This window comes from Peromyscus californicus, unplaced genomic scaffold, assembly GCF_007827085.1.
Source record: "Peromyscus californicus insignis strain IS unplaced genomic scaffold, ASM782708v3 Scaffold_6__1_contigs__length_162567912, whole genome shotgun sequence".
NCBI lineage: Eukaryota > Metazoa > Chordata > Mammalia > Rodentia > Cricetidae > Peromyscus > Peromyscus californicus.
In genome coordinates, this window is record NW_026294584.1 from 97,668,685 (window position 1) to 97,682,088 (window position 13,404).

Here is a 13,404-nt window from a genome sequence, read left to right on the forward strand (position 1 = left end):
TGGTGCCCAGCCAAGGCACCATAACTGCGGGAGGGCAGTCACCTGCAGCTTGTGCTCCCAAGAGGCTCAGGGTCCTGTGGTGAGTAAACCACAGGACAGGAGTTAGAACTCACTTCCAGACATCCTAGTCAATTATTTCCACTCCCAGGAACAGATGACTCTAGGGCATGCCCCTTAGGGTTTCTGTTGTACTTCCACAGTCCCATCACCGAGATAAAGTTCGCATTTAGAATTCGGATGTCCAGGAGGGAAATTCACTCCCCCTAGGATTAAGGAGTCTCCCTTCACTTTGTTTTAGGAATTGCCGAGAGATTGTCGTATCGTGAACTGAAAAGACCACCGGAAGCAGCAAAATCGTGCCAACTCCAAGACAAGTTTCTAAATAACCCGAATTAAAGAGCAGAGATTAGCCTATCAACCCACAGAGAAAACCTCGACTAAAGCAGGTGCCTCTCTCCGGTCTGAGGTTCATCTGCCAGGGCCCTGGAAACATCAAGAGCAATCTATCATCCTCTCCTACGCACTCAGGACCATGAGAATGGGGGGGGGGGGGGGGGGTGCGTCCTAGGACGTGGTCAAGGCATTTCCCTAAAATCTGTTCCCACGAGACACTGAAATTTCAAGAGTGTAACTGAGCAACGGCTCACAGCTCTAACACAACCCTCTGGACAGCACCCACACACACACACACATACCCCCTATACTAGACCCTTCCCTCCCTCGAATCTTGGACTGAGGCCCAGGACAGGAACCAATCCCGTAATCCTGGGCATTTTAGAAACTCAATTCTCCGGGGAGTTAGAGCACTCGGAGCCTGGCTCTGGTCCACCCCCACCTCCCCACCCCGAGGCTGCGGGAGTGAGGCTCCAGGCAGGGCCCGAGGCTCTTTCTTATGTAAATGACCCGCGCGCCGGACAGAGAGATCGGGTTCGCCCGGACTGCAGAGTGAGGTGGGCACAGGAGGGTCTGAGTGATGAAAGGTTCGCTTTCAGAGGGGAAAAAAAAACAACAACAACAAAAGAACTCAGGAAATCCTGGGTGGGAAGGTGAGTGCACTGCGTGTAACTTTTAGTAGCAAACCAGAAAATGCTATCCAAAATCCTCCCCCAACTCAGAGGCCGGACGCGGGGACGAGAGGCGGGGCGGTCCCCAGGAAGATCTGCTGTGAGGGGGCGCCCCTTTCGAGCCTCAGTTCCGGGCAGTTCAGTTCCGGGGAGGGGGCGCAGCGGGCCAGCCTTTGCGCCTTTTCCCGCTCCTTCCTGGGTGGCTTCTTTTATTTTTTTTTTCTCCCAATCCACCTCCAAGGGGCGCCACGAGGAACCGATGGCCTCTCCAACGCGTCCTTAAGTGCCTGAGGGCCGGGCCCCGGCTGCCACACACTGCCACAGCGCCTCCTCCCCTACACTGGATTCTTCCCCACGTGCTCTTGCCGGAACTCGGGCTGCAGAAGGGGGCTCCTCCCACGTGGGCGCAGCAGTCTCTGACTACGTGCAGGGCAACCCGCCCCTCAAGAAACTAGGGGAATCGAAGCGTGGGGAGGGCGCGCGCGGGTCGCGGGGAGGTGGGTATTGCGCGCCCCGGCCCCAAGGGTGCCTAGCAGACGTGGCTTCTCGTGCCCAGGACTTTCCCAGCTACTCAGACTGGTTCCACGTCCCCAGCCCCGAAGGAGGAGGAAGCAGATCCCCTACGCGCTCCCGATTCCCCGAGAGCACGCCACTTGGTCCAAAGCGAGCCAGCCTCCCCGGCCCGTGCTGACTTACCTTCTGCACTTGGTTTTGGTTGAGCTCGGTGAATAAGCAGGCGATCATATGCGAGGCGATCATCCTGCTGCGACGAGACGGGGCCCGGGTAGAGAAACCGAGGCTCGAGCGCTAGCCAAGGAGCGCAACGCTGTACGACCGCTTTGTACCCAGGCCCGGGTGTCCAGCTGGGATCGAGGACTCTAGGAGCCACACAAAGAAGGTTAACCACGATGGCTCACCAGCTGGGGCCCTCGAGTCTCCAGAAACAGGTTTCCTTTTTTTTTTTTTTTTCCTCCTTTAAGTCACAACTACTGGAAAGTGCCTAAGTCTCACTCCTGGAGATGGGTATAGTTGCCCAGAGTCCAGTCACTACTTCAGCCACAGGGTCACTAAGGCTCAACTTGGTAAGAATGACAGTGCTGCTCCACTCCGACGATCGCACTTCTCAGGGTCACTGGCGTGATGCTCTCGCCTTTGGATCTCCCAAGCTGGGTAACGCCGCGTAGACTGTGCGGTCCTGGGACTCCTGCTCTGGAGTTTGGTGCAACAATGTGGCTTATTGAGGGGCTGCCGGCTCTTTGGGCCGCCCCGGACAGTGACGTGCGCGCGCTCATTGGCTGCGGGAAGAGGGTGTGTGAGCTCTCCGGCGGCCCGCCCGCGATCCACAGCCAATCAGCGCCCAAAGCCCGCGGGCGCGGCCGCTCAGACACCGGAGCAGGCGGTCGGAGAGGCGCGCCCGAGGCTAGGGGCGGAGCCCTTGCGCCGGGGATGGGACGTGTGCTCCGTGGCAAGGGCCTGGGACTCCAGGGCGCATGAGCCACCGCCGCGTCAGGCTCGGCTTCGGGTGGGGGGCGCGTGATCGCGGACCCAAGAGATGTTGGGCGACTGGAAAGACAAGTGATTAACACCAACACACGCCCTGGGCGGACAGGGACACAGTCTGGTATATGCGGATCATGTGAGGGGCTGCCACTGCCCTGTCACAAGTCTGAAGCATCTTGATTCTCATCTTGACTGTAGCTCACTCAGCGGATCCCTGCGTCCCTGAAGCGAAGGGAGCCAGCCCTTACAAAAGTCAGCCCCTCTTAACCGGCATACCAATAGCAGAAGGGTTTTTACTAACCCCCTTTACAGCTTAGGGAACCAGGCGCTAATGAGATTTGCCCAAGGTCACGCCGCTAACAAGTGGTAGATGAAGACAGTAACACGTCCCACTCTGAAACGGAATTCTCTTCCCCAGACCTTCTAGAAACCAGGAGAGTAAAAGGCTGGAGGAAACCTTGTCAGTAGTTGGGACAGATAGGTGGGAGGAGAAAGTGAGTAGACTGTGAGTGTGTAACTGCTTGATCCTAGACTCGAGTGGGGTGGGGTGGTTTATAGACGCTGAGAAGAGCCCGAGCCTCCACCCCAGCTCATGCCTGACACCAGACTCCAAGTTTACACATATGAGCAGAAGCCAGCAATATTAAAATAGCACCTCAGATGACATGAGTTTGGCGCTGCTGGAGAACGACAAGCCTGGAGTTGGAAAGAGCACACGGAGGAACGGGAAACTCTGCTGCCGGTCCAGCTACCCTCGCTCCGCACGCTCACTCTCTCCACCTTGAGGGGCGTGGGCCACTGCTGGGGATTAAACCTGAGGCTTTAGGCATGTTGGAAGAGCACTCTGCCAACTGAGGTAGACCCCAGCCCTTTTCCTCTGCTGAGCTGCCTTCCTCCACGTCCTCGGGGGGCGTTCATTGATCTCCTTCCTCTACAGGAGATCCCTCCCAGCACTGTCACGAGCAGTGACACCATCTACACACAGGTAACTCACAAACCGAAATAATCCACAAGCAAGGACTTTCCCCGGGGCTTCTGGCTTTCTTAGCCAACTGTCACTTGTCTCCCCTGCCGAGGTGGCTAGCATCTCACACTCAACATGTATAAGGCTACACTTAACTTTTCTTCCCAGTTTGATTCCCTTTACTAGTTGTCTCCGAAAAATACCATCATCCATGATTCCTTCCTGCCACTCACTCTCACATTTATTCACACCATCCGTGAGCAAAAGGTCTCACTTATCAAAGAGGCCAGACCCTCGTGGCCAAGCCACCCGTGACTCCACCAGAGCCCCCTTTATATCCGGTAGCTTCCATTTTTAACTACCTCTGGCTCACCCACTATGATCTCTCCTTCACTCAGGAGCTAAAGAGACTACTTTTAAAATACAAACCAAGCCGGGCGGTGGTGGCACACGCCTTTAATCCCAGCACTCGGGAGGCAGAGCCAGGCGGATCTCTGTGAGTTCGAGGCCAGCCTGGGCTACCAAGTGAGTTCCAGGAAAAGGCGCAAAGCTACACAGAGAAACCCTGTCTCGAAAAAGCAAAAAAAATAAAATAAAATACAAACCAATGCTGGGTGTGGTGGCATGCACCTGTAGTCCCAGCACCGGGCAGAAGAGTCAGGAATTCAAGGCCAAATTGGATTACTTGAGATCCTGTACAGATAGCTAGGTAGGTAGGTAGGTAGATAGATAGATAGATAGATAGATAGATAGATAGATAGATAGATAGATAGATAGATAAGATTAGATTGAGTTATATATATCAGACTTTTTTTCTGGCTTAAAACCATTAGTGTTTTTCAGTCTTCAAATAAAATTCAGGGGGGGGGGGGGGCGGCGGCGGCGGCGGCGGCGGCGGCGGCGGCGGCGGCGGCGGCGGCGCACGCCTTTATTCCCAGCACTTGGGAGGCAGAGCCAGGCAGATCTCTGTGAGTTCGAGGCCAGCCTGTTCTACAGAGGGAGATCCAGGACAGGCACAAAAACTACACAGAGAAACCCTGTCTCAAAAAACAAAAAAAGAAAGAAAGAAAAAGAAAATTCAAACTCCCAAGAATGACTATTACAAACGATTTTTACAGCCAGGTGTGGTGGCTCACACCTTTAATCCCAGCACTAGGGAGACAGTGGCAGGCAGATTTCTGAACTCAAGGTCAGCCTGGTCTACAAAGCAAATTTCAGGACAGCCAAGGCTACACAGAGAAACCCTGTCTCAAAAACAAAATACAAATTTTCCTTCTTCTTCAGCCCCTACACCCAAGTGCTGAGATGAAAGATATGTGCCACCACACCCAGCTTATTCTCTAAGTGTTAAAGTCATCCTGTCCTCCCTAGCCCGAACAAGAGCCTGTGTCTCTCATGTCCCCTTACATTTACAGTGCCTAGAATGGAGGAGGCTCTGTCACATGGTATTAAGCATGACTGTTATGTCACATACGACTACAAGACACGAAGGAGACTTTCTCTATATTACTTCTCAAATCCTTCCCACCGATCAGCCCGTCACAATTCCCCAGTATCTTTCACCCGACTGCAACCGCCTCATAATCCGGCTTCCCTCTTTAGACACAGATAAACCGGAGGTGTCTGACACAGACTTGGATACCCAAGAGAGAGATACTTAAAGCAGAAGCGGTCCATCAGATTTGGTTTTGTAGGACAATGGCTGCCTTCCACGTGAATGGGAGGCAGGGATCAGAGAGAAGCCAGAGCGAGAAGAGACAGGAACTCTCAGATAAGATAAAGGCCGGGCCAAGACCAGGGTGAGGCGGGGAGTCTGATAAACACGACTTTAGGTGTTCAGAAGTCTGAGGCAGAATTGATGGCATAAGTTAAAGTTAGACAGCCAAGAGGGAAAAATAATATCCGCTTCCTAGAAACACTCAGAGGCTGGTAAGATGGTTCAGTGGATAAATGTGCTTATTGCCACACCTTGACTACCTGAGTTTGATCCCTAGGATCCGTGTGGTAAAAGGAGAGCATCAAAATTGCCCTCTGACCTTCACAGGCATGCCGTGGCATGTATGCACCGACACACATACACACAAAAAATAAATTAATATGTAATAAAAAAGTCTTAGAGACACTTAAAAACCAATCGTTAGCTCAGTATATGAAATCCATTTTTTCCTCCAAAAGCTAAGATCAAAATCAAGGGGGTCAGATCAACTATGAACTCCTCTCTACGGTCTAATTCTATTTCTTTATTTGTTTTGAGACAGGGTCTCATGTAGCTCAAGATGGCCTCTAACTAAATATGCAGCCAAGAATGATCTTGAACTTCCCATACTCCTGCCTCCAACCCCCATTGTTGAGGTTCCAGGCATTGACCAACACAACTAGTTTATTCAGTTCTGGAGATCAGAGTCAAACTCAAGGATTCATGCGGGCTAGGCAAGAATTCTATCAAGTGGCCTGTATCTCACACACATGCTTGCCACACACACACTTCAGTACTCTATCCATTCTCTTTTCTGGTCCCATTTTGTGAGGACTAAATCATGGTCACAGGTGCTTTATGTGAGCTCTTACAGAGTTCCCAACAATCCTGGGAGGCTGTCTGTCTGAAGTTGTATGCATGAAGTTGTGGACCTGGAAAGACATTTGAAGTGGTTAAAATAGTGGATGTAGTGTTTATACGCCTGTCACTCCAGCACCTAGAGAGGTGGAGACAGGAACCTGAGTTCAAAGTCATCCTCTGCTACTTACAGAGTTTGAGGCCTGCCTGTGATATGAGACCTTGCCTCAAAAAACTAAAATGAACAGAAAGAAAGAGAGGAGGACACAATAGCTAAAATATAAAAATGAACGCCATGCCCATCTTATGATAGAGTTGCAAACAAAAGCCATTTCGATAGTTTAGTCAGAAAAAGAGTTTATCAAAGAATACAAAGTCCCTTATTGTATCTTCAAGAAGGCCAGAGAATCCTGCTTGGAGAATAGCCAGCTGAGAGCCCGGGTTATGTCATTTAGCTCTGCCAGTGGAAATGCCACTGCTATGGCCCTGGTCTTAGCATCTCTGCCCATAATCTTGGTGATGCACATGGGATTCAACACCTAGGACATGCCACAGCCACCCTTGACAGCTGGATGATCGCCTCTTGGCATCTCTGATAAGATTTCAGGATAGCACCCCCTTTTTGGTATTTACTTCCAAGCTGACCTCTTTCAGCTGGTTGTCAGAGTATGAGTCACACGCCCATACCTTAGCTGCAAGGGAAGCTGGAAAAGCAGGCCAGATAGTCCGGAGCCACAGTGTAGAGATATCTCAAAGCGTATGGCAGATATTCAAAGAGCTGTGGAAGTCCCCATACTGACAAATGTTCCCTACACCTGAGTCACTGACTGCTGCACTGTGACATTTGAAATGCCCTTAGGACAAACTGGCTTTCTAAAATCCAAGATTGTATCAAAGGAATTGACAAATAGGACATCTGTGCTCAATGACAGTTAAATTAGGGAGACCATAGTCAGCAGGCAAATTGTCATCAGGGAACCTGACTATAAATGAGTTGCCCTCTCCACACAAGCTGCCACACAGTACCTGTCCACAGACACACACAGTGTCATGGCAGACATGGGAAATGCCTGAGTTCGAAGGTTAATGTCTGACTGTCCTCTCATCCTGATGGGCACAGGGTCTGAAAAAAGAATTTGCCGGGGAAGGCTGGCATGGGACAGGGTGTGGTCCTGAGCCTCTCTGGGCTCCAATTTTCTCCTCTGCAAAGTGAATCTTGTGTGTGTGTGTGTGTGTGTGTGTGTGTGTGTGTGTGTGTGTGTGTGTGTGTATAAGTCAGAGGACAACTTGCAAGAAGCAGTTATCTTCCCCCATGTGGGTCCTGGGGCTCAAACGTAGGTGATCAGGCCTGTTCGGCCAGCGCATCTACCCACTAAGTCATCTCATCAGCCCTTAATTTGTTTTGTAAAGAAAAGGTGATGAAGCCCTGTTTGAAACAGACCTTTAAAAAATGCCATAAAAGAAAAGACCCACAGAAGAATCCCTGTTACACCTAGTTGAAAAACAACCTATACAGAAATACAAACTGGAGGGGCTGGAGAGATGGCTAAGCAGTTAAGAATATGTACTGCTCTTGCTGAAGACCTGAGTTCGGCTTCCAGCACCCCCGCCAGATGGCTCACAACTGCCTGTTAACACCACTTCCAAAGGAGCCAACACCCTCTTGGCCTCCTTGGGCACTCCACTCACATGTACACACACACACACACATACACACACACACACACACACACACACACACACACACACACACACACACAATCAAAACGAATCTTTATGCCAGGTGGTAGTGGCTCACACCTTTAATTCCAGCACTCGGAAGGTAGAGGCGAGTGGATCTCTGTGAGTTCGAAGCCAGTCTGGTCTACAGAGTGAGTTCCAGGACAGCCAGGACTGTTTCGCAGAAAAGGGAGGGAGAGAGGGAGGGAGGGAGGAAGCAAGGAAGCAAGGAAGGAAGGAAGGGTTAAACTATATTGCTGGTTTTGGCTATACTAACTATACTATATTAAACTATACTCTGGTTTTGGCTCTCCACTCACTGGGCAAATATCAAACAAATATCCAATAAGGGAAGTACATTTACCATGAGGTGAGAGGCCCTCTTCAAAGTGAACAGATTTCTCAGTAAAGAAATGAAACTCAAAGCACTATAAAGCCCCTCTTCCTGCTCTAGTCTCTGAGCTCCGCACACCATGCCCATTCCCAGGCGTTCTGTCTTTTTGTTCAGTCTTATCAGAGGATGCGTTGTTGATGGAAGACAAGAGCCCCCACCAGGCAGCAGTGGAAGTACTCCTGCCCCCTGGCCGAGCAATCCCCTTATCCACACAGGTATACACACACACACACACACACACACACACACACACACACACACACACACGTTGTGTAAGGGTCTGCGCTGCAGAACTGTTTGCCAGAGGAAAACAGGGCCCAACCCTGGTTGGTGAGATCAGAGCACATTCAGCCAGTGGGATTCCTTGGTTACCATATGAAAAATGCAAGGCATTCTCTAAGCATTTGTATGGAATGATCTGTGACATGTCGAGTCAGAAAGCAAGCCGGGAACAATGTGCACAGAAAGGTATTGTTGGTAAGCTGGGAATAATGGTACATGCCTGCCGCCTGAGCACTCGGGAGGCTGGCCATGAATCTAAGGGAAGCCTGGGCTATATAGGACAGCTAGGGGGACTTAGAAAGAGGAGAAGGAAGGATTCTCCCGACTGCATCTCCCATGTGCTGAGGTTACAGGAGTGTGCCACCGCCGGCTTGTATGCTCTTGTATCAGGTGCAAGTATATCTGCTCACCCAAATTGAGCTGGGGAAAGAACTTCCTGGTCTGAAGGCCCACAATCAAGTAGAAAGGATCTGAGTCAGGAGTGATGGCATAAGTTTAATATGTTTTCTGCATTAAAAAAAAGTGTCCGGCGGCGGTGGTGGCGCATGCCTTTAATCCATCTCTTGGGAGGCAGAGACAGGCGTATCTCTGTGAGTTCGAGGCCAGCCTGGTCTACAAAGCAAGTTCCAGGACAGCTAGGACTGTTACCCAGAGAAACCCTGTCTCAAAAAACAAACAAAAAAAAAAAACTACCCCCAAACACCCCAGTCCAGTTTCATCAGAATCTGTGGGACAGGACTCCAGGGGATTCCCAACTGCCTGACAAAGGGGAAACCATGGATCCAATGAGACTCCGGGTGTTTGAACCCCTGTGCCTGGAAGTTGAGGCAAATTTGCTGGTCTTAGCACCTACATGCAACTCCTGGACTTGGGGGGTTCACTCAGTTGGTTGAGTGCTTGCCTAGCAAGAGTAAAGCCCCGACTTGGATCCCCAGCACTGTGTAAGCTTGGTTTGAGCACACCTGTAATCCAAGCACTCAGGAGATGAAGTTCAAGGTCATCACTCAAGGTCATCTTTGGATACACAAAAAGTTCAAGGCTAGCCTGAAATACATGGGACCCTGTCTCAAAAAAAAAATTAAATAATTAGCTACATAAATAAATAAATTTGACTCCAGTGACCCCCTCAGCGCCAGTTTGACTCCGTTGCCAGGCTGACCTTTATATCTTTTGCTGGCCCCAAAGCACAGCTGATCCTTGCTTCCATGGCTGCCCCATTCCTACCCTCTGACAGCAGGAGCTCAGGAGTCTTCATACGAAGTTGCTAAAACCTTAAGTAGCCTCGCTCACCTCCTGTCACTTCAGTGATGGGAAAGGTGCTGCCTATAATTAAGAAGGTGCTTGTCCCAGCAGGCATGAGCTGGGCCCTGTTCTTGGCAGCTCCTGCAAACCAATGGTGTCTCTCTGTGTGCCACACTCTCCCGGTGACTTCACTCGGGATGGTTTCAGATACAAGTAACAAAATACCCTTCCTCCAACAATAAGGAGATTTGTTGTTTGAATTCAAAGGCTCCCCAGTGGTGGGCTGGGCGCCAGGCCCGTGCGTCAGGGCTGGGCCTGACTTCTCTGAGAATCTCTCGGCTCTGCTTGACCCCTGAGTCGGCTTCATCTTAAAAGTTGTGCTAAGACGACTGCACTGCATCTGGGTTCTGTCCACAAGTGAGATTCAGGGATAAAGAAAAGAAATATCTCTCATTTTAGGGGGAGGGGAGTACGCACTTGCTTCCTATGTCTATGTGTCTATGGAGGCCAGAGTTCAGCCTTCTCGGGTGTGTCTCCACCCTCCCTCAACTTTCTTTTTTTAGACAGGGTCTCATTATGTAAGCTTGGCTGTCCTAGAACACCAGGCTGGCCTGGAACTCACAGAAATCCACCTGCCTCTGCCTCCTGAAAGCTAAAGGCACATTCCAACATGCTCAGCAGGGGTCCTTGTTTTTTGTTTTGTTTTGTTTTGTTTTGTTTTGTTTTGTTTTGTTTTGTTTTGTTTTGTTTTGCTGACAGTGTCTCTCACTGTCAGACCCCTGGAACTGGAGTGAAGGATGGCTGTGAGCCACCTTGGGGGCACTGGAAACCAAATTCAGGTCCTCTGCAAGAGCAGTAAGTGCTCTTACCTGCTGAATCACCTCTCTGGCCCCACCCTCTGTCTTGTTTGGTTTGGTTTAGTTGTTTGTTTTTGAAGGAGGGTGCCCACATAAAGCCCAGACTCCCCTCAAACTTTCTTTTTCTATCTCCCATCTGCTGGGATAAGACAACAGGGCCCTGAGTCTCGTTCTTCTGACATCAAGAGGAAAAGGGATTTCCTGAACCCCCTCAGTTTCTTTCCTTCTTCTTAATCTCATTGGCCATGAGATTGCACACCCCTTCTTAAACAAGCTCTCTAGGCTTAGGAATGGGATCCCACAGTTGCTTCACCTAAGCTGGGACAGAGTTGCCTCCCAAGAGACATTTGACAATATCTTGAGACACTTGGGGGTTTTACTACTAGAGCTTGGGATGTTATTGGCAGGGATACTACTCAACAGCCTGAAACACAGACACCAGGCCCCATAACAAGGACCTATTCAGCCCACGTTCTAGTTTGTTTTTTTCTGTCGCTGTGATAAACTATACTGACCAAAAGCAACTTGGTGGGGCGTTATTTCCTCTTACAGGTTACAGTCCATCTCAAGGGAAGCCAAAGGAGGAAGCCAAGGAAGAAGGAAGCTGGAAACAGGAGCCTGGAGGCAGGAAGCTGGAAGAAAGCTGCTTATCGGCTTGCTTCTAGGCTGATGTGGAAGCTCCATTTCTTACACAACCCAAGCCCACCAGTCTAGGGAACGTACCACCTTTAGTGGACTTGATCCTTCTACATCAATTATCAATCAAAAAAATGCCTCACAGACAGACATATCCACAGTTCGGTCTGCTGCAAGCATTTCTTCAATTGAGATCCCTCTTCCTGGGTCTGTCAAGTTGACAACCCAGATTTGTAGGCAGAGTTTTTCTGTCCCACCAGTCAGCTCTGTCCTACCAGCTTGCTCCCCAAATAACCACACAGAGACTTATTATTAGTTATAAATGCTCAGCTGATAGTTTAGGCCTGTTACTAGCTAGCTCTTACATTTTAAATTAACCTATTCCTTTACTTGCTTCCACATGGTTCATAGCTTGTTACCTCATTTTGTACATATCCTGCTTTCTCTACGCCCGGCTGGCGACGCCTGAGACTCCACCCTTCTTCTTCCCAGCGTCCTCCTAATCTGGCTTTCCTGCCCATTCTCTTCCTGCCCAGCTATAGGCTAGTTAGCTCTTTATTAGCCAATGAGAGCAATACATATTTACAGTGTACAAAGACTGTTCCACAGCACAGATTAGCCATCACAGCCCAGTGTCTCAATAGTGTTGAGTCTGAGACGCTTGGTCTTAAAACTAATCAGAGCTCTCCTCTAGATCTGATGATGGGGATCTCTCCTCAGTTGTTAGATGGATGCCAAACACTATCAGGTTTTGGGGGGAGGAAGAATGTGGTAGGCTGTCACTGTACCCACTATGTTATTGCTTCACACATGATGGGGACAAGCACCTCCCTTTTGCAGTTAGGTAGGCAATTCAGTATTTGCTGATCTAGCTGAATGAGACAGGAGGATTGCTGTGAACTCAAAGTCAGTCTGGGCTACTAAGTGAGATTCTATCTCAAAGAAAGAAAGAAAATAAATCACTGATATAATCACATGTTCCGGAGGCCTGTAAAGCTAATAGTCTTTATTTAAAATTCCTCAGGACTAGCAAGCTGTCACTCAAAAGGACTGCAAGAAACGTACTGGTTGGCCCATCTGAAAATCTGATTGCTTCCTTGGGTTCCTTTAGAGAGGAACACATGACAACACACTGGTAGGTGGGAGAATGTGGACTTGGCTCCTCCCCATTTGCAAGACTGGTTGGTATCTCAGGACACGGAGGAGTTCACACTGAGTCAAGATTAAAGTATTGGCTGAAAAATCTGAAAGAACAAGGTGTCTCTGTTATTTGTTTTACTGAGACAGATATTTATGCCATATCTCTTAGGAACAGGGTGGGGGTGGGGAGAAAGAAAAAGCATTAGTTAAGAGAGGCCAGATTTTTAGGGCAAAGGTCAGGGTTGACATTCCATTCTAGGAACTGAGACATTATGATGACAAAGACTTTGAAGATTTGGGGGTTCAGTTAGACCTAGGATGCAGGTGTAGTTGGCTAGTGTCATCAGGATGACAACCCCCAGGGGACAGCAGCCATTTATGAGCCAATGTAGCTCTATCTACAAGTTCTGCTCTATTTATTTATTTGTTTATTTGTTTATTTGTTTATTTATTTGTTTATTGATTGATTGATTGATTGATTGATTGATTGATTGAGACAAGGTCTCACATAGTCCAGACTGGCTTCAAACTTGCTATGTAGCTGAGGATAACCTTGAACTTCTGATCCTCCTGTCTCTACTCCTCTGCCCAGAACCTAATGGTTGGGATACTGGCAGGCACCACGGTGCCCAGCTTTGCGCAGGGCTGGGCACGGAACCTAAGACTGCATGCGTGTTAGGGAAGCAGTCTGCCAACTGAGCTGCATCCCTCAGCTGTCAGCTGTGCTTTGACAACTTGACACAAACCAGTGTCATCTGGGAAAGGGAAACCTCAGATGAGAAAATGCCCCCGTCAAATTGGCTTGTAGGCAAGTCTACGGGGCATTTTCTTGATTAATGAGTCATGTGGGAAGGCCCAGTTGGCTGTGGGTAGGTCCACACCTGGGCAGGTGGCCCTGGGGAGTAAAATGGTGGCCAAACTTGAGCCTGAGGAGCCACCAGGAGGATGCATTCCTCCCGGGCCTCTGCTTCAGTTCCTACCTCTGAATTCCTCCTGTCTTGAGTTCCTGCCCTTCCTTCCTTCCTGGATGGAATGTGACCTGAGAGTTGTAA

The 13,404-nt window shown here is 49.6% G+C and overlaps 1 protein-coding gene across 1 annotated transcript in view; it reads right to left on the reverse strand.

Moving 5' to 3' along the window:
* The window catches only part of Hk2 (hexokinase 2), a 53,782-nt gene extending 51,514 nt beyond the window's left edge, over nt 1-2,268 (reverse strand). The window contains exon 1 of the mRNA XM_052721217.1: nt 1,761-2,268. Coding sequence (XP_052577177.1) covers nt 1,761-1,823 — 63 coding nt within the window. The 5' untranslated portion in view covers nt 1,824-2,268. The remainder of the gene's footprint in view (nt 1-1,760) is intronic.
* Nucleotides 2,269-13,404: the final 11,136 nt, after the last annotated feature.